We start from the raw sequence: 21166 nt of genomic DNA, 5'->3' as shown, positions 1-21166 counted from the left end.
TCAGTCAGTCAGTCAGTGTTCCCGTGAACAGCTAGAAACACAAGTCAGTCAGTCTAGTAGATATAGGGCTGTATTTTGTATGTCTTAAGTACCAGGTCTTATTCCCTAACTTGAGTTAAACTAAAGACCTGGAGGCGTGATCAATGCTCTTTGGCCACTCAGAATAGCCAAATGGCATTGATCACGCCTCCAGGTCTTTAGTTTACTCAAGTTAGGTAGTAAGACCTGGTACTTAAGACACGCAAAATACAGCCAATAGAGTCACTCACTCATTCACCAGTCAGTCAGTCACTTGTAAGGGCTGTATTCTGCGTGTCTTAAGTACCAGGTCTTATTACTTATATAACTTAAGACCTGGAGGCGTGGTCAATGCTATCTGTGGCCACTCAGAATAGCCAAATGGCATTGATCACGCCTCCAGGTCTCAAGTCAAGTAATAAGACCTGGTATACTTAAGACACGCAAAATACAGCTTATTGGTGTCCTCTCCCAAAGTCTAGCGGAAATGCCTCTTCCTGCCTTATTGGCTGCAGCGGGCCAGTCAAGCCGTCATGGGTCACATTCACAGACCCTTGATCCTCTCCCTCTACCCCACCCTCCTCTCTCTCTCCTCCATCCTTTTCTCCATCCCTTTGCCCCCCCCCCCCCCCCCCCCCTCATCCCCCTGTTCCCTGTGGGCCACATTTTCCACTTCACTTCGCAGATAAGGAGGGACTTGTTCTCTAAGAGGAAAACAGGCTGGAATAAAACATGTTTTTGCGGCACTGCTGTCTCCTCGCATGTGTGTGCGTGTGTGTGCGTGTGCGTGTGCGTGTGCGTGTGCGTGTGCGTGTGTGTGTGTGTGCGCGCGCGTGTGTGTGCGTGTGTGTGTGTGTGTGTGGGGCTGCGTGCATGCACGTACGTTTGTGGATGTGTGCGTTCATTATATAAATCAGAGACGGGCCAGCTGGAGGCCTTTGTGGGCAAAGAGAAAAATGGGGAGTAGAAGGAGAGAGAGACAGAGGGGGGAGGGGGGGGGGTGACAGACAGACAGACAGACAGACAGACAGACAGACAGACAGACAGACAGACAGACAGACAGACAGACAGACAGACAGACAGACAGACAGACAGACAGACAGACAGACAGACAGACAGACATAAGAGGATAAAATGCAGAGGGGCGGGCCAACATAAAAGGAAGGAGACAGTTTTGATACACAGATAAAGAGTCAGACGGGCAGAAGCTTGGGAAACCTTTTTTTTCTCGTTCTTTTTTTTTTTTTGCAGAGAACCAGAGCCGACCAATTAACAGGATGTGATGTCGTGGTTGGTAACGAGATGATTTGTCACTGGGCTTATATGGCAACGCCAGTCTGGCCCAGATGTAAATAGACGTACGATGCATGGGAAAAGGAAAAGGATGGCTCGCAGATGGTTCGCTGACAGAACAGACCTCCAGAGATGTTACGCGTGTGCGTGTGCGTGTGCGTGTGCGTGTGTGTGTGTGTGTGTGTGTGTGTGTGAGAGAGAGTACGTGCAGGGGGCACAGTCATGAATGACACATGAATGGCACAAGCACAAGGAAACAGACATGTCTACACACGCATGCACACGCAACACGCACACACACACACACACACACACACACACACACACACACACACACACACACATGTACTCGGTGGCGCGCTATGAGCTTGTAGGTCTGCTATTTTTTGAAAAATCGTGAAAATGTGGCACAAATCTTTGAATATATATACAGTATATATCAGAAGACTTTTTATTTATTTCGACGTCAGGCCTAAATGGGTTTTAGATACACTGACAACAGGCAGAAAGAAGCGTGCTTTACCCCCCCCATGAGGTAGAACGGAGCACGGCAATATTAGCCAAGCAAAAGTGCTCGCATCAAGTGCTGCAAAGTGTAAACTGCAGCGCAAAGTTTACACTTGCTCACTCTGCTGTTCGAGCTGCATACTGTCTGCAGACTGTCTGTAGACTGTCTGCAGACAGTATGCAGACAGTCTGCAGACAGTATGCAGATTGTCTGCAGACTGTCTGTCTGATCTACCCCTGTGTCCACATGGCGTGCAAAAGGGCACGCGTGTCATCTGACGCCCTGTTTATAGCCAGGAACAAAATGAGGATCTCAATTCCAAAGTGCTTAATGTGAAGCAATGTATTCAACAGTCAATACAAACAACAAGATGACTTGTTGAAATTTGACACGGATGACGTGGGGGGGGGGGGGGAGGCCATTGTTAGTTACATTGTTGTTTCCATTTGCGTTTACAATAAAACGGCTGTTCCAAAGTATAGACGTATGCTATTGTAAGGGCCGATTCATACTCCTATTTTACCGCTGTTTCGTCGCTGTGGTGCCGAAATGATTTCGGCACCCCCCGAACCTCAAATGACGTCACATTGTAGGCTCTACAGAGCCGAACCGAACTTTTATTCGGCTCTAAAATAAGAGTATGAATCGTGCCTAAGACGAAGGTTGACAGGCTAAAAATAGCCAACCTGCAAGCTTGCTATATAAGCGCCATGTTAAGATGCCTTGTAAAAGGGCTTTAAAAGAGGGCTTTAAATATTGCAGTGTATTTTGTTCAGCATGTGAGGGTGTGTACAGCCATAGTTTGGCCAGCGGCCCCGAGCAGCGAGGGAAGATAACTGCTGATACTCCCACACCCGCCTCTGTCCAACCTCTCCCTTCCTGAGCACGAGCGATGCTTATCGCTGGATAAACTACCGCCAGGGTCCACAATTAACTTTATCTCACCAGCCAAATGTTTGGTAGATGACACATTCTACCAGCTTAACCTTATCTTTTACTAGTAAAAAAAGTAAGTACACATCCGAGTGCAACTTGGACACTAGTTTATCTACCATCTTAAAGCATATAGCGATGGCCGAAGTGGTCTTGGTCTGTGATCCTCGTCCTAAAGATGTAGGCTCTGTTCTTAGTGGCCTTACACACATAAAAAGGGCTTTGGGCCATTTTGGTATAGAAAACAATAAAAAACAACTTTTTTCAGCATTATGGTCCAAATAAAAAGAACTTCAGAATAAAAAACAAACTTCAAAGAGGGAAGTTAGGGAATTAGTTATAGTTAGTTTGCCCATTTTGGATAGGGAACCCCTTTTGGTGTTAGCATTATGTTATTCTTTAGCTTTTGAAAAATAGCAGATCTACAAGCTCATAGCGCGCCACCAAGTGGCGCATTTTGAAAAATCGAAGAACGAAGAACATAGCTTTTTCAGAAAACTGTCAGGATGTAAAGAAGACATTTCTTAGAATCCGATCTCAGGTCAAAATGGGTTAGGGGAGTTCATCCATCTGAAGGCCTGCACTAGTGCAGCCCCGCAATGCCATTCCTGCCTCATCCTTTTGCTTTCTGCCAAGCATGCTTCATGGCCTCATGCTCTTTCACCCACTCACTGCCTGCCTGCCAAGTCTCTTAACTCTGCCTCAGCTTCTGGAAGGCACCCCCCCCGCCCAGGCACATGCCTTTGCCCTACGCTACGGCCACGGTTGGCATTCTCCACCCAGCCCAGCCCTGCAGGCCTCTCCCCTCCATCTCTGCATCTCGTCTCCATCCATTCATTCTGGCCACCATCCGTATACATGAATGTGCCTTTCTTTCACAGAGGCATGCATTGCAGCAGTGTGCTGTGGGGATGTGGGCAGCGGCTCAACGGGAAACAGAGCTGCATTCACTCACATCCAGCGGAGAATTCAAGAGACTGACGCTGCTGTCGCAGCACACAGCGTCCGTTCTTGGGGTTTCTTTTTTTCACACCCCCGGCGCAGACATAACGAGCTGCTGAAATGTCTCAGGGGCGGCCGCCACGTAATTTAACCCATTCTGACCTGAGATCAGATTCATACGAGGTGTCCACTGGACACACACACTGGTCTGATTATCCCATTCTGACCTGAGATCAGATTCTAAAAATGTCAGTCGTTCTTCGATTTTTCAAAAATAGCAGTTACCTCGTAACCTGAAAATAGCAGTTACCTCGTAGCACGCCACTCGGTGCCGCGCTATGAGCTTGTAGATCTGCTATTTTTCAATAGCTAAAGCACGACATGATGCTAGGACCAAAATGGGTTCCCGTTCAGAATGGGTTAAAAGTGCAGTTCTTGTTCTGCCTGTGATCTGGGGGGGTATAGCCTGATCAATATTTGTGTACACGGGTAAATTCCTCACAATACTGATCCCAGCAACAGAGAACTATGCTTATCGGGTACTTGTAGTTTGTTGTTTGTCCACATTTCATGTTTTTATGATTTCTTCATATAAATGAATGCCCTACATTGTAGGTCTTGACTGGACGCCATGAGATTGTGACTAATAGAACACAGGTCATTGTTTTCTTGAACAGTAACAGTTTTGAGGTTTCCAAACAAATATTCCAATGTTTTCCCCACAATAAAAAGACAACATGGGGGCTCCATTCTCGTCACCGCTAAACCCCTTATATCCCTAAACTTCTTTGCCTTTTTTTGTTTTACTATTTTTGCAAAACATTTTTGAATAGTTGAAATGGCCAGTCTACAAGCTCACAACGTGTCAATGTAGATTGGCTAGTTGAACTATTCAAAAAATGTTTGTAAAAATATTTAAAAAAAAAGGCAAAGAAGTTTATGGATGAGGGGTTTAGCGGTGACGAAAAGGGAGCCCAAAATCCCATCAAACTCTATCATGTTATCAAATCCTTACAGATTAAATGCTGTTGTTCACTATACTATACATACTTTGCATTAGTTCAGTCTGGCTTACAACAACATGAGGAAGTACATATCTGGGCAGTGCAGGGCACACACAAGACTGTTCCTTACCTTGGCCTCGCACTTCCTGTGAGCAGCCGTCTTGCATACTATAGGGTGAGGGAGACAAGATGGGGGAGGAGGAGGGAGGGAGGGAAGGAAGGAGGGACAGACAAGATGGGGGAGGAGGAGGGAGGGAGGGAGGGAGGGAAGGAAGGAGGGACAGACAGACAAGAGGGAAGGAAGGAGGAGGGAGGTAGGGAAGGAAGGAGGGACAGACAAGATGGGGGAGGAGGAGGGAGGGAGGGAAGGAAGGAGGGAGGGAAGGAAGGAGGGAGGGAAGGAAGGAGGGACAGACAGACAAGAGGGATGGAAGGAGGAAGAACGCACGGGCATGAATGAAAAGGAGAGAAGACTATATTCTAATAATTATATTCACAATTGAATGCCACAGACGAAAAACAGTCTAAGTCCACACTATTGATCCATAATGTATAAATGATAGATAAGGGTTCAGGACAACGAGGCCTTTTCGTGGAGGGGTCAGAATGAAATTTGGACTTAGACTGTTTTTCGTCTGTGGTACTCTCTGCATAATGTGTTAATCTTTTTACATTTTAATCCGTCATAACAGAGCATGCACCTCCACTCTATAGCCCAGGTGCTGGACAAAAAGGCACAAGTACAAGAGGAAGAAATAAGAGTCCGCGACAACTGGTAGAAAACTCAGCTCCAAACTGGTTTCATCCTGATGTCATGCTGGAGAAGATCCCAGTGGTCGATAACGTCGAATCAATAAACCAGTGGAGCCGAGTTTTCTGCCAGTGTCGCGGACTCTAATTCTTCCTCTATTTCATATCGGACCACAGTCTTACGGCGGCCCGTTCTTACGGCACATTCAGGCGTGTGGTAATAAAATGGACAATAGGGTGATTCTAGAGCCCGCACTGAACTATACATACGAAATACAAGAGCCGAGTTTGAGACCATGCATTATTAATCGGCCTCAGTCCAAAATGGGTTAACATTATGTGTCGGTCACTCCATGGAGCTGATCTCAGATCTGTATATATACGTATAAACATTCACCGAGACCCGGAGCCTCGCCTCCATGGAGCTGATCTCAGATCTGTGTATACGTATATTAAACATTCACCGAGACCCGGAGCCTCGCCTCCATGGAGCTGATCTCAGATCTGTATAAACATTCACCCAGACCCGGCGCCTCACCTCCATGGAGCTGATCTCAGATCTGTATAAACATTCACCCAGACCCGGCGCCTCGCCTCCATGGAGCTGATCTCAGATCTGTATAAACATTCACCCAGACCCGGCGCCTCGCCTCCATGGAGCTGATCTCAGATCTGTATATATACGTATATAAACATTCACCCAGACCCGGAGCCTCGCCTCCATGGAGCTGATCTCAGATCTGTGACTCACCTCGGCAGAAGGAGCCCACGTTGTCCACGTTCTGGCGACACACGCTGCACTGCCGCTTCTTCTTGAACGTCTTCTCCTTGAAGACGTGAGGCTCCCCTTTCCCCGCCTGCACGCACACAATTTTCAATTTCAATTCAAAGGGCTTTATTGGCATGAGAAAACATACGTTTACATTGCCAAAGCAGAAAGAACAATACAACAATGCAGCAATACAATCAAAACAGAAATTATGTACATTTGAAGGTCAGAATCTTCAATAGATCAAATTCTATGTACCAAGGTCACTCAATGCAGGTATAGTGCAGGAATATACACAATGATTATAGTCACACACAGACACACACAGTCACACACACAGTCACACACACACACACACACACACACACACACACACACACACACACACACACAGACACACGGTTTGACTTTGCAAATGTACAATCTGTGCTGACGGTGCACTCTCATGGTGTCTGTCTATAGTACACAGCGTCTTGCCTTTTCTTTGACAAGCTTGACAACAGAACGCATACGATGCGGTCTCATCAAAAGTGGAACGGAACAAAAAAAAGGGAAAGTAAAGCTAAGGGTCCTTTCTTCAGAATGATGCATGATGGGACAGCGACGTGTGAGACACAGACGTCGTCCAGGTCACACGCTCACGGGGGAAACAAAAGCTCGACGCGATCCAGGTCTAGCCGTGTTGCACGAAGAAGCGAGCACGTATATACACGCGCGCCGCGCCGCGCCGCGCCGCATGTCTCACACGACCACGACGGTCACATAAATATATGCTTTGCGTTGTTGTCGTTGTTGTTGTTGTTGTCGCCCCTCGACTTCTCCGCACGTACAGTATATCAAAAAAAGTAAATAAACGCAGGCCTGTCATTGAAAATGAATTACTAGCCGCGTCGGTCGCTGCCTGTCTCAAAGGACCTCATGGCTGCACAGAAACACATAAGGACGGGAATGTTATTGTCCTGTGACAGCACGTCTGAGTGTGTGTGCGTGCGTGCGTGTGTGCGTGCGTGCGTGCGGGCATGCGTGTTGCATGCGTGCTCTTTATACCTGCCTGCTGTATATACCTCTGTTCTGGTTGCATAACTAGTCTTCTAGTAATAATCCTTGTGGTTCCCGCCCATGCAGACCACCATAATCCTGCATATTTTTGTGTGTGTGGGCATGTGTTGGGGGGGGGGGGAGCAGGGTGTGTATGATAAAGTCAAATATGTGTGTGTGTATACTGTACTCTATACTGTATATACTGTGTGTTTGCGTTGCCGTGTAGCAAAGCGTACCCACAAGTATAGTAAAGTTCAACACATTTCCTTGTTGAATTGTGAGGTCCTCACTCCTCACAAAAGAAACATTGTTTTTACGCACACCAGTGACGCAAATATACGATAGAAAAAACACGTCGCAACTACTTCACATCATGAAACATTTTATTTCTGTAATCGCTCATACAGGTTGAAACCTGACGTCGAAATAAAAAACATAAGTCTCCTGAAAGAATATAATATTCAAAGATTTGTGCCGCATTTTTACGATTTTTCAAAAAATAACAGACCTATACAAGCTCGTAGCGTGCCACTCGGTGGCGCGCTACGAGCTTGTATAGGTCTGCGATTTTTCAATAGCTAAACATAATGCTTAGTTAAAACAACAAAAGAGGCTCCCGCCCCAAAATGGGTTAATGATTTCGGTTGTGCTGAAGAATCGACCTCGTTACAAATAAAGCTAAATGAATTGTAAAAAAAACTGCATTTTCTGTTAACCCGTTCTGAACGGGAACCCATTTTGGTGTTAGCATCATGTTATGCTTTAGCTATTGAAAAATAGCAGATCTACAAGCTCATAGCGCGCCACCGAGTGGCGCGCTACGAGCTTGTAGGTCTGCTATTTTTGAAAAATCTAAGAGCGACTGACATTTTTTTAATCTGATCTCAGGTCAGAATGGGTTCATCAGACCAGTGTGTGTCCAGGTGGAAACCTCGTATGAATCTGATCTCAGGTCAGAATGGGTTAACGGCGCTGCAGACGCCTTGCCGTACAGTATTTTTACAGTAAAATATCCTTTGCACAACCTCCTTGAACAAATACAGTTTTTTTAGCTATAGCTCAGAATTGTTATAGTCCGCCACATAATTATGACTTACTATTTGCTGCTATGTATATACGTGGTTTTTGCGGAACGTGTTCAGCCTTCTTCTCAATGAAAGTATTATTTATATCTTTTGTTGCTTACTGTGGCGCGTGCGTGCGTGCGTGCGTGTGTGTGCGTGTGCGTGTGCGCGCGTGCGTGCGTGTGTGTGTGAGCGTGTGTGTGTGTGCGTGCGTGTGTGTGTGCGTGCGTGCGTGCGTGTGTGTGTGTGTGTACAGTACATGTGTGTTTTGACATGAAAGAGGAAAAGTGCAACAGTTGGGTAGTTGCTTTGTTTCCCAACATGGGATCAGACCCGCGGTGCCATTAGGCTGACGTGACTCTCGTGGACCTTTTTAAACATGAGAACACCCATAGGATCAAGGGCTAAGTAGGGGGGGACAGCTTAGCATGTTACACACACACACATGAACAGATAATGAGGTGGCGAAACACAGAATGCGAGAAGGAGGGGACAGACATAGAGGTCCATGTGAACGCAGGAACCCGTCTATTATGTGCAATGTCATCTGTGTTCATTATATTATGCCCCCTCCCCCCCCCCCATGATGTAAGAGTATAGTTATGAGTAGTTATGACACGTTGTTGACATGATGTAAGTCGTGCCCAAACCTTGTGTGTTGCACTTGTTGTTGTTCTGCCTGTGATCTGGGCTATATATAGCCCGATCAATATTTGTGACCAGATTTGACTGAGAGTCTGCCGTCGTGCAAATTCCAGCTTTTCAGGAGGAGAAAAACATCATTTCTTTTTCAAAATAAGTTTAATCGCACTGCAGGCAGACTCTTCACATACTAGACTAGAGCATGTCTGAAATAGGTGTCAGAACTGTAAATATGAAATAAATGCTTAAACATGTATAGCTATAGGTGTAACGCTAGAGTCCACAGAGGTGAACCTTTCAAGCCTGTTTTCTCAACTCGCTGTTTCTCTGCAAGACATTACTCTGTAAGCCACATCTCCAAAACGAATGGGTCAAACTGAACAACCAATATGTCAATTTGAAGCTATGATTCCCTGCTTTCAAATGACATGAATCAAATCCAATGGCAGTCCCTCAGTCAAATTTAGTCACATTTGTGTACAAGGCTATATAACTTCCTCCCAACACTGATATACGTTGAGGCATTCCCCATCAGCTTATGGGATCCCCGTTGTCAGAGTACCCGCCCTGCTGCCTTTGTCACTTTCATGGCCATATATGGACATTCCTGATCGCATCAGCATGGGCGGCAGTGGCTCAGGGGTAGAGTGGTCTGTCTGGAGGGGAACCAGTTCGATCCCCGGGGCTCTCCCCCAGAATTATAGATGGGCTGTATTTTGCGTGTCTTAAGTAGCAGGTCTTATTCCCTAACTTGAGTAAACTAAAGACCTGGAGGCGTGATCAATGCCCTTTGGCTATTCTGAGTGGCCAAAGACAGTGAACTACAGACCTATACGGATCAATGGACGTATACAGTCACACAGGGAGTTCATAAATGTATTGTAAGATATGTGCTTATCACATGGACACGCACACATATACTGTACGTAAACAGACACGCACACACATCATCATCATCATCATCATCATCATCATCAGTTCATTAACGCGGCAGCATTATGGCCGGTAACTATTATGGCCGGTAACTAACGCAACACATAATGCTCTCATGAATAGATATGGAATCTTGAAATTGCATGTCCTCATTGCTGTGGGAAATCAAACTGATAGCAAACACACAAGACTTTTGTTTCCTCTGTGTGGTTTTCCTCTCCAGTAACAAAAAGGGGGGGAGGGGGAGGTGCTGTTTGCGCACTTTTCCTCCATTATAACATCTTCTGTTCTGGCTCAGTTTGAGGGACCAGGCAATGTTTGGACAGCTGCCTGCATGGCATCATCACTCCCCAGTCCCTGCCCTGTTCACCGGCTGCTACGTAGCCTTCTACATCTACTCTAGGATATGTTTGCATGACGCCTTGTGTAGGTGGTGGTGTAGGAAATGCTATAAAGAGTTGGAACAACAGATGTTCAGGAGGTCGGAGAAACACACATTGACCCCTTAGCCCCTCCACGCCAATCTATACCCGTCCCTTATTGATATACCCGTGCCCAGCCCAGTACCACCCGGAATCCTCCACGTTTCGCAGGCCTCGCTGCGTCGCACACTATATAGCCACCTGCCCACCAGGCTTCTCGCATCCCACCCCCACCGCCTTCACCTCCATAGTGTCTCCTGTCCCTCGTGGCCTCGCATCCCACCCCCACCGCCTTCACCTCCATAGTGGCTCCTGTCCCCGCTCCCCTCAAAGGAGCTTATCCGCACTATATTAAATACTATACTTTCACTTTGCCAAAGTGGAACAAACGGTTAAAACAAAACTCTCTTCTCTCCTATATACTTTCTCCCCCTCTCTCACTTCCCAGGTTCCTGCTGGGGGAGTGACTTGTCCATGCGCGCCGTAAGACAAACGCCATGCGACGAACGCCATACGACGAACGCCATACGACGAACGCCATACGACCAACGCCATACGACGAACGCCATACGACCAACGCCATATGACCAACGCCATATGACCTCCTCCCCAAAGACCTCAGGGTACACACCAGATTTCTTTCACTCATTCATAAAAAAATATATATATATATAAAGAATTAAAAAAAGTTATCTACATAGTTACACTACACATAGCATTATCCATCCAAACATTATGTTGTGTGCATGAAGTTTAGAGATGAAGTGCATGGTTACAGCTGGCCTGGTAGCCTACAGTATATACTGTTCATGACATGGAGTCATAGACATTAGTGCAAGAAGAGTATCAGTGAGTTGTAGGTCAAGTTCAAAGTGTCAAGTTCAAAGTATTGTCAAAAAATAATGTTCAATCTAAAATTATCTCAGCCAAAGTATTCTTATCGAACAAACGCAAATGCTCTGAGATTATTGAATATTGATCTGCTCATTTCTTCGGATGACCAAATATAAGTGGTCATATTAAAGGGACACTTCACCCTTTTTGCAAAAATATATATGTTAATGACGTTTAGAAACTTTAGATCACTTTCCTGGGGGTATTCATGTGTGTAATATGTGGTTTTTAGATATTTTAGATTGTAGCAGTGAGCCTGTTGTTGTCTCTGATGTCATGGACACTGGTCTCACTACCTTCCTGGACTACAATTCCTATAATTCTTTGGTGCACTGCTCCTCCTTGTGGATAGGGGGGAGAGCTGTCTTACTGAGACAACATGTAGTCCAGGAAGGAAGTGAGCCCAGTGTCCATGACATCAGAGACAACAGGCTCACTGCTACAATCTAAAATATCTAAAACCACATATTACACACATAAAGACCCCCAGGAAAGTGATCTAAAGCTTCTAAACGTCATTAACATATCTTTTTTTGCAAAAAGGGTGAAGTGTCCCTTTAACATGGTGGTTATTTAGCCACCGAGTATGACATAACGGCAAAATGGCTGCCATGCAAATATAGCCTATATTCGCACATAAACAGACTGACATGAACTTCAAATACAGTATAGAGAGAACAGAAGTTTCTTCTACTGCCTAGCCTAAATGTACACAGAAGACCCAACGCACTACAGTAGATGACAGTGGACCACTGAATGACCACATGGCAATGGTGGGTATGACTTGTAAGTGGTGGGAGCTCCGTCACTGCAGTTCCACGGACCCCCATTGAGAGATTTCTAATCTATGGGACATTTACACTGTACAATCAATCCACCAGTGTTCATTTAATTATGGAGAGTGTACACAACTGGAACCAAATGTACGCTCTCAGCATTACAGACCCAGGGTCCATTTGGACCCCTAGGTGGTCCCTGGACCAGACATTGAGAAACAGTGCGTTACTGTGTTAACCCATTCTGAACGGGAACCCCTTTTGGTGTTAGCATCCATGTTATGCTTTAGCTATTGAAAAATAGCAGATCTACAAGCTCATAGCGCGCCACCGAGTGGCGCGCTACGAGCTTGTAGGTCTGCTATTTTTGAAAAATCGAAGAGCGACTGACATTTTTTTTAATCTGATCTCAGGTCAGAATGGGTTAATAATCAGACCAGTGTGTGTCCAGTGGAAACCTCGTATGAATCTGATCTCAGGTCAGAATGGGTTAAATGCTGTGGTTTGGGGGAGTCAGTCTGCATCCCCTCACCTGGGCCTCTCTTCCTATAGTTCCTGTTCCGCCCTTGCCTATGAGTGCCAAACAAAACCGGGCCTCCCTTCTCCTGCCCCTCCTGTCCCCGATCCAGCCATGTTGAGTCTTGTTTCCACTCAGTCCCTGAGTCATGGCCTCAACTCATTGACCAGTATTAATTCCTAGTTGTATTATAGAGTGTCTTCTAGGTGAAAGACCATGCCACTGATTGAGAACACTATTTCCACCTGTGCTGATTTAGCGAGATCCCCTGCAGCCTGTTGTAGCCTCTGAGTGTGCTGTGTGTGTGTGTGTGTGTGTGTGTTCAGTTCTGCATTGAGAGTCACCAAGAAAAGACCTGTGTTTGAATGCTCTTCAAGTGTGTTTATTTAGAGTCCCAGAATATTACACTAGTATTGACAAAATTAGTATAAGATACATGGTTGCAATTAAGTATTGCAAATTGTATTGTCTGATAATGTAATGTTTACGTCAGACTTGTGGACGACGGTGGGCAGAATGTTGTTATAGTCTGCACTATAACTGGTACTCATGTGTGTGTTTGTTCGTCAACATATGCTGCAATCACAAAAATGTGCATATCAGCTCTGCGTGACCCATGTTTCCTGTGCGGAGCCTGCGATGAGTTTAACCCATTCTGACCTGAGATCAGATTCATACGAGGTTTCCCACTGGACACACACTAGGTCTGATTAACGGTTTTAATCCATTCTGACCTGAGATCAGATTCTCAAAAATGTCAGTCGTTCTTCGATTTTTCAAAAAATAGCAGACCTACAAGCTCGTAGCGCGCCACTCGGTGGCGCGCTACGAGCTTGTAGATCTGCTATTTTTCAATAGCTAAAGCATGAAAAGATGCCAACACCAGAATGGGTTCCCCGTTCAGAATGGGTTAAATACAGTAACCCAATTACTGCCAGCACGGCCACAGTGGTGCTGTGGGCTGGGAGATAAACACACAGAGGAGAGGCTGGCAAGCATTCCTTCTGTTTCAGAGACAATCATGGCTGCCATATAAGCCAGACCACATGCAATCATGGTCAGACAGTGATATATGGCCCCGCTACTGAAGGTTGTATGAGGTCTTGAGTGGCTGGACGGACAGACGGACACCGGCTGCGTGCTCCCATAGGATGTCGGACAGCACTGTTATCAAAGACATCAGCAGGCCAAGTGATGTAACGATAACGCTGTGTGTGTGCAGTGCAGTTGTATAGCCATATTGAAGTCTTAGTTTTTTTAATAAAAATAACAATTGTGATCCGTTGTTGCGTATAGCTATAGTCCCAAACGGCAAATCAATTGTTCGTTAAATTAAATGTTTATACGTACTTGGCAAAACACAAAGAATGATTTGATACTTAGTACATCACTCACTAAAGCTCAGTAGTATCTAATATATTAAAGTTGCCTTGTGGGGTGGACGATGAGAGGACTGGGGGTGGCCCATCACAAACATAACATGCCCAGATGGAGACCATGCACTTCCATTTTAAGGTGAGGCAGCGGCCTGAAAATCGTGACACTAAAATCAAGAGTGTTCATTCGAATCATTTATTTCTGAATAGAAATGGACCTGTAAGGATCTGTCTTGGTCCATGTCCAGCTTAGCCTTTACTCATGGACCAGAGCTACATCCCTATACTGCTTTCTCTGCACCATTTAAAGGGACACTTTTTTTGCAAAAAAATATATGTTAATGACGTTTAGAAGCTTTAGATCACTTTCCCGGGGGTATTTATGTGTGTAATATGTGGTTTTAGATATTTTAGATTGTAGCAGTGAGCCTGTTGTCTCTGATGTCATGGACACTGGGCTCACTTCCTTCCTGGACTACATGTTGTCTCAGTAAGACAGCTCTCCCCCCTATCCACAAGGAAAATTATGGGAATTGTAGTCCAGGAAGGTAGTGAGACCAGTGTCCATGACATCAGAGACAACAGGCTCACTGCTACAATCTAAAATATCTAAAACCACATATTACACACATAAATACCCCCGGGAAAGTGATCTAAAGCTTCTAAACGTCATTAACATATATTTTTTTGCAAAAAGGGTGAAGTGTCCCTTTAAGTCCTATTCCGAATGTTAAAATGGAGTGACGTCACGTCAACACCATTCAGTTCCAACGTCATTTTGTAGTGCTACGTTACGTCCAGGTCCAAGTGGCACCGGCTCCCGTCCGCATCTCATTGTAAATAGAATATCTAAACGCGTGAATCTTTTTACAATTACGTTATTTTTCAGAAAGGAAGCCATTGAGGGTTAAAATGGGTCTTAATGCTTCCAACTCGAGTAGAATTATTAATGTTTTGTACAAGTGTCCATGACAACAAAAATATATGATGTGGAGACAATAAAGACTATTATTATCATTATTATTGAAGGTGGTAACAGTCCATTTGCTCAGTACAATATTTTGGGGGCATATTTAGAATGTGTGCGGTCTTGAGTATGTTAAATCTAGTTTGCAATTAATGAGGATTTAGTTGACACAATAGTATTCCGTGTGGGGCAGACGGCCTGTCACAGACAGATTTGGGAGAGCAGCGCAGCTTTGTTGTTGCGAGGAAAGCGGTAAAATGAGACTTTCGTGGTTGTTTTCGTCACACAATCACACACAACTGTTTGGTCAAACCACGTGACTTCCGTTGGAAAAGCATCGGGGCGGCCATGAAACACAGAACATTTGTTCTTTATGTGTGTACGAAGCCCTACGCGACTAATGCAGGGGTGGCTGCAGGGTAGGTTAATTGGCAGCTGGGACTGGGGGGGGGTTCTCCCACAAAGGGGGCGACCACTGTACATTCAGCCTCAACTAAAAGGAAGAATACAGATTAACCCATTCTGAACGGGAACCCATTTTGGTGTTAGCATCATGTCGTGCTTTAGCTATTGAAAAATAGCAGACCTACAAGCTCGTAGCGCGCCACCGAGTGGCGCGCTACGAGCTTGTAGGTCTGCTATTTTTGAAAAATCGAAGAACGACTGACATTTTTTTAAATCTGATCTCAGGTCAGAATGGGTTAATCAGACCAGTGTGTGTCCAGTGGAAACCTCGTGTGAATTTGATCTCAGGTCAGCCGGAGTGAGTTGAACAGAGAAACCCTCCAGAGGGGGACAGACAAGTGGACACAACAGAGAATGTGCTTTTGGACTCTCAGTAAAAGCAACGTGCAAAAAAGGCACGGCCCTGCAAGAGCTCATGATATCAATTACTGTGGCCCGCCGCAATGGATAGAAAATGTCCTGCTCCGGTAAGACATGTGTCTTATTTGTGTGTTATTCGATGTGTCTCTAAGTTAATAAAGAAATTATCGGTGCTTGTTATGCAACCTCTGGTTGCAAAAACAGAGCGAGGGGAGGGAGAGGGAAAGAGAGAGAGAGACAGAAAGAAAGAAACAGAGAGTGACAGAGACAAGACAGACAGAGAGGAAAATATATTTTGCTTTAAATGTTTAGAATAAACTTTGAGCAATGCTTCGTCAATCTATTTGGTAGAAAAGAACACCCACATAAGGACTGTAAGTCCTGTAACAGTTGCCAAAAAGTCGAAAAACACTCACACAGTCATTGCACATTTCCAGTTTTCCACAATCAAATTGTCCCCGTTTTTCAGCAAACTGTATCCGTCTCCCCCCCAAAGCACAGAGGAGACCGCTGCCAACGAAGAGCCCCGTCTCCCCCCCAAAGCACAGAGGAGACCGCTGCCAACGAAGAGCCAACCCAAGTTCCTCCGTCTCCCCCCCAAAGCACAGAGGAGACCGCTGCCAATGAAGAGCCAACCCAAGTTCTCCGTCTCCCCCCCAAAGCACAGAGGAGACCGCTGCCAACGAAGAGCCAACCCAAGTTATCCGTCTCCCCCCCAAAGCACAGAGGAGACCGCTGCCAATGAAGAGCCAACCCAAGTTCTCCTCCCCAAAGCACAGAGGAGACCGCTGCCAATGAAGAGCCAACCCAAGTTCTCCACAGTCTGGCATCATCAGCCGCACACTCTAGCCTACTTAGCTATACGTACTGGTTTCCTTTAACCCATTCTGACCTGAGATCAGATTCATACAAGGTTTCCACTGGGACACACACACTGGTCTGATTAACCCATTCTGACCTGAGATCAGATTCTAAAAAAAAATCAGTCGTTCTTCGATTTTTCAAAAAATAGCAGACCTACAAGCTCGTAGCGCGCCACTCGGTGGCGCGCTATGAGCTTGTAGATCTGCTATTTTTCAATAGCTAAAGCATAACATGATGCCAACACCAAAACGGGTTCCCGTTCAGAATGGGTTAAGCACCACCAGCTGGGACCCACCTCTGTTTCCGTTGTAAACGGCTATACCTGTGACCCCCTAACGAAAAGGAAAAACAAAACCCTCCGTGCAACGTGCACTGCACTGCAGAGACAAACAAACACATGTAGGTATATATATAAGCCATACATACACACTCACGTGCAAACATGTATTCCCCCGGCAGGAGACCGCGTCAGTGGAACTCAGGACAAGTCACCCCTTCCTCATCCCCGCCAGAATCCCCAGTATTCCAGGACAGCCCGCCTGCCCCCGCCCCCCCACCGTCGACCCACCTCCATTAAACATATGCCGCATACACACAAGAAGGTTCTGTTCTTATATGTTTTGCCGCCTGGCAAAAGAACCTAGGGGGTTATGAAGTCAAAGAGATGCTTTCTAACAAGAAATCCCTCCCTCTTCCTCCACTGCAGAGTCCACCCTGCAGGCATCAAAGAACAGTAGCGGGATTGACCAATGGGGGGGGGGTGCAGAGATGCAACACACGCAACGCACGCACGCATAAATAATATATATAATTCATTAGACACCGGCACACACATGATGCTGTCCACCCAAACATGACAGATACACGCACGTGTGTGTGTATTCCCCCCCCCCCCCCCCCCGGCCCCCACACACACACTCACACACACACACACACACACACACACGCGCACATCTCACCCCGTTCCCTAAATACACACACCTCCTGGAAACTCTCCTCCCTCTATATATAAATAGTCTTGATATTTAGACAATGATGGACATTGTTTGGTACTGGTGTGGTACATCAGTGACTACACAGCACGACTACTGGACCCACTGACCTCGCCCTGGGCTGCAGAAAGGCCTCTGAGGCCATGGATAATACAAGAGCCGGTCCTTACAGGGGGAGGTCGCGTTATTATGCTCCGGCCCCCTGGAAGAATACTGAGGATTGTCCGTCCAATCTAATGGGAAACATAATGTCCATCTGTTGGAATGGGAAATAGAATGTCTCTAGATCATTCTGAGACCCCTTCTCTCTCTCGTTTTGTCCCCGCATTAAATAATGTGTTTATTGTCCATCAGCTGCGAAAACAAAACAGTCTTGGTGTATCTTCCTAAAGGGGGACATCTTTGGTCTGGTTTCTCCCCGAGAGGAATTACATCATTTGACCATCGGTTAAAATGGGAATGGTTTTCCCCACCTGACCTTTTGCTATAAAATGTTTAAGTATTTCTGTAGTTTCCCATGAAGGGAAGTTCTGTTTGACCATCAATTGCTATATGACCCATTTGGGCATCCCAATAGCTGAGTGGTTGTTACTGGGCTCTAAGGCCAGCCTTTGGTTTGATTCCCAGACGGACCGTTTGCAGCACGTCACTAACCTACTCTTCTCCACTCTTATCAAATAAAGGCTCAAAAGTTCAAAAAGCCCACATGACGACTTTTAACCCATTCTGACCGGGCACCCATTTTGGTGTTAGCATCATGTTATGCTTTACCTATTGAAAAATAGCAGATCTACAAGCTCATATCGCGCCACCGAGTGGCGCGATACGAGCTTGTAGGTCTGCTATTTTTGAAAAATTCGAAGAACGACTGACATTTTTAGAATCTGATCTCAGGTCAGAATGGGTTCATCAGACCAGTGTGTGTCCAGTGGAAACCTCGTATGAATCTGATCTCAGGTCAGAATGGGTTAAAAAGGAAAATGGCAGATTTGCTCATCTACATACAACGTCAGTTCTCCATTCATTGTCAATGGGAATGTAATGTTTGGTGTTAGGACAAAAATCTACACAGATGCTGAAACTACGCTGAAATATTATGCTTGTGGCGTACAAAACCATTTCACTTATGACTGTACAAGTTTACATGAGGTTCAGTTGCCACTGAACTGTATAGGGTCAGAAACAGGCTATACTTTCCCACAACAGACAACAGGAACAAACTGCACCATCTGCTGCCCGATGAAAAGATAATGGATGCTAATTCCGTAATGGCTGTTACTTGCGTACATGTGCCACATCCTCTGGCATGTTGTGTGTGTGTGTGTGTGTGTGTGTGTGTGTGTGTGTGTGTGTGTGTGTGTGTGTGTGTGTGTGTGTGTGTCTAAAGGGTGGGACAGGCAGTCAAGGGAACAGAGACAGCCTGTTCCAGAGGTGAGGTCAGTGTGACGCCATGACACACTTCCGGTGACACACACGCACGCGCACACACGCACACACACACACACACACACACACAGTGATCACTGCTCCAGCAGATGCACCATGACGACCAGCCTCACTAATGAACTTCTGCTGAGCATCCAGAGTGCACTGCACAGTGCACACCACCACCACACCACACCATAGTCTAATCTCTACCATCTCATCCAGTGTGCAGAGTGCACTGCACACCACCACACCACCACACCACCACCACACCATAGTCTAATCTCTACCATCTCATGATTGGTGACTATAACTTCATTTCAGCCCATGTTGTTTCAAGACAGACGAAGCTGTCATCCTCCTATCAGGAGTTGCCCCGCGGCGCTAACATGCAAGACGTGACGTCGCAGATCATTTTGTCAGTCAATAATATGGCTGTTAACTTTGGCTGACCTTCCCCTACTGCAGTTCCTTAAAGCCGAAAACAGACATCCATGTTGTTCTATAGTCTCATTTACCGTCCACAGTGGAGGCAACATGGCCCTTTTACATGGTCTCACGCTGGGTGTTTATTCGGCTATTCTGTGTAATATGTCGAGGACAACATGGGAGCGGCCAACAATCAAGGCTCTTTTGGGTACCAGAACAATGCAAAACGCATGGACTCCTGGAGTGAGGTGTGAACATGACCACTGATTTGGAGCAAGTGCTGAGCGTGTGTCAGGCCTCTAGACAAAGTCAAAGTCATACGATTTGTCACACACGATACCGCAGTGAAATGTGTTCTCCGCATTTGACCCATCTCTCTTGGAGCGGTGAGCCGCAGCCAAGGAGCGGTGAGCTGCAGCCAAGGAGCGGTGAGCTGCAGCCAAGGAGCGGTGAGCTGCAGCCAAGGAGCGGTTGAGCTGCAGCCGTGCCGCGCTCGGGAATCATTTGATTAGTAGATTTGACCCCCCCCAAACCAACCCTTTGATGCTGAGTGCCAAGCAGGGAAGGCATTGGGTCCCATTTTTACAGTCTTTGGTATGACCCGACCTCCCAGTCTCAGGGCGGACACTCTAACCACAAGGCCACTGTCGGGGACGAATTGACAAGGGGGAAAAACTCAAGTGACATATTATGGAGCACACTTCCAGCTATAAGAAGGCCAATGAAAATACAAAAACTCGCCGCTGCTTGTCTGCCAAAACATGAAATATTGTTCATACAGGAGAAATCCATTAACGACCACACTGTTATCAGCCCTGAAGGAAAGGTTTAGGGAGGAGAGACAATGTTATCTTGTTATATAATCCATGAGTCCTTTCCTCCTGTCAAACCCTCCGTTGTGGACTCGGGGAAGGAACTCTATTAATAATATGAGAACCTTGATAGGGAAGTCTGCCTTGATGGGTTGACATGTGAAACCTATGTTTGTAAACGCACACAACACAGTGCGTTGCAACTTACAAGCAGGCATTATACACTACGTTGTGAAACCAATCAAAATCGCCATAAGAGCACCCTGTAATTTGAAACTGGTCCCTGTAAAAATCCAAGCCAACACCAGGAATGACCCCCCACCCCCCCCACCCTCAACTGTTTACTGTAGGCCTACATATTTGTTTTATTATTACGTTTATGGCTTGCATGTTATTGTAGACCTATATGTCTTTGAATCTCAATGAATTGAATACACATGACCACAATGGAAACAAGCCCTTTTTGCGTTAGCCTTTTAGCACCATTTATATGTGCATGCCTTTTTGCAAACTGTTAATAAAGCAATCAATCAATCAATCAGGTCTTTCCCCCAATAAAGCCCGTATTGGTACATGTAAATGTACTAATAATGACGCACGAACACGCTCTTGCCTGCATTGCCGCCTGTGACCACGGAACGGTCTCATCTAAACTAGACTACAAATACAATACGCAAACCATCTCTTTATACTCAGCCGTCACCACTGCCATCAATTAACTTTACGAAATATTGAGTCCTACTACTGGTGACGCAACACAGACATGGATGGAGTCGAGACGGGGGGGGGGGGGGGCAGGGTTTGGCGAAATCATTTTCATAACATTTTTTCGGTCATGTTGATTATGTCTGACTGTCATCGGCGCTAATAATAGGATGCCAGTAGAAGGCATCGTGATACCTTGCGCCATCAACACAGATACATAGGCTATATACGCAGTAAACGTTGCTGTGGTTTTTGCTTTAGAGAC

At 45.9% G+C, this 21166-nt stretch overlaps 1 protein-coding gene across 7 annotated transcripts in view; it reads right to left on the bottom strand.

Moving 5' to 3' along the window:
- LOC308315881 (tensin-2-like) overlaps window positions 1-21166 on the bottom strand; it is an 89393-nt gene that overhangs the window by 55021 nt on the left and 13206 nt on the right. For 5 of the 7 annotated variants that reach the window (XR_013964092.1, XM_080764122.1, XM_080764124.1 and 2 more), the window contains exons 2-3: window positions 6200-6305; window positions 4829-4866 (exon numbers count right to left, since the gene is read on the bottom strand). Coding sequence is in view for 5 of the 7 variants with exons in the window: in XM_080764122.1 (XP_080620248.1) it covers window positions 4829-4866; window positions 6200-6305 (144 nt within the window). In the remaining 2 variants the exon portion in view is untranslated. Of the gene's footprint in view, window positions 1-4828; window positions 4867-6199; window positions 6306-16964; window positions 17063-21166 lie in introns of those variants that run through there. The other 2 variants (XM_080764125.1, XM_080764127.1) reach the window with 2 other exon arrangements.

The sequence above is a fragment of the Protomyctophum bolini genome, assembly GCF_963924005.1.
Source record: "Protomyctophum bolini genome assembly, chromosome: 5".
Taxonomy (NCBI): Eukaryota; Metazoa; Chordata; class Actinopteri; order Myctophiformes; family Myctophidae; genus Protomyctophum; species Protomyctophum bolini.
This window is presented reverse-complemented; position numbering and strand designations above follow the sequence as displayed.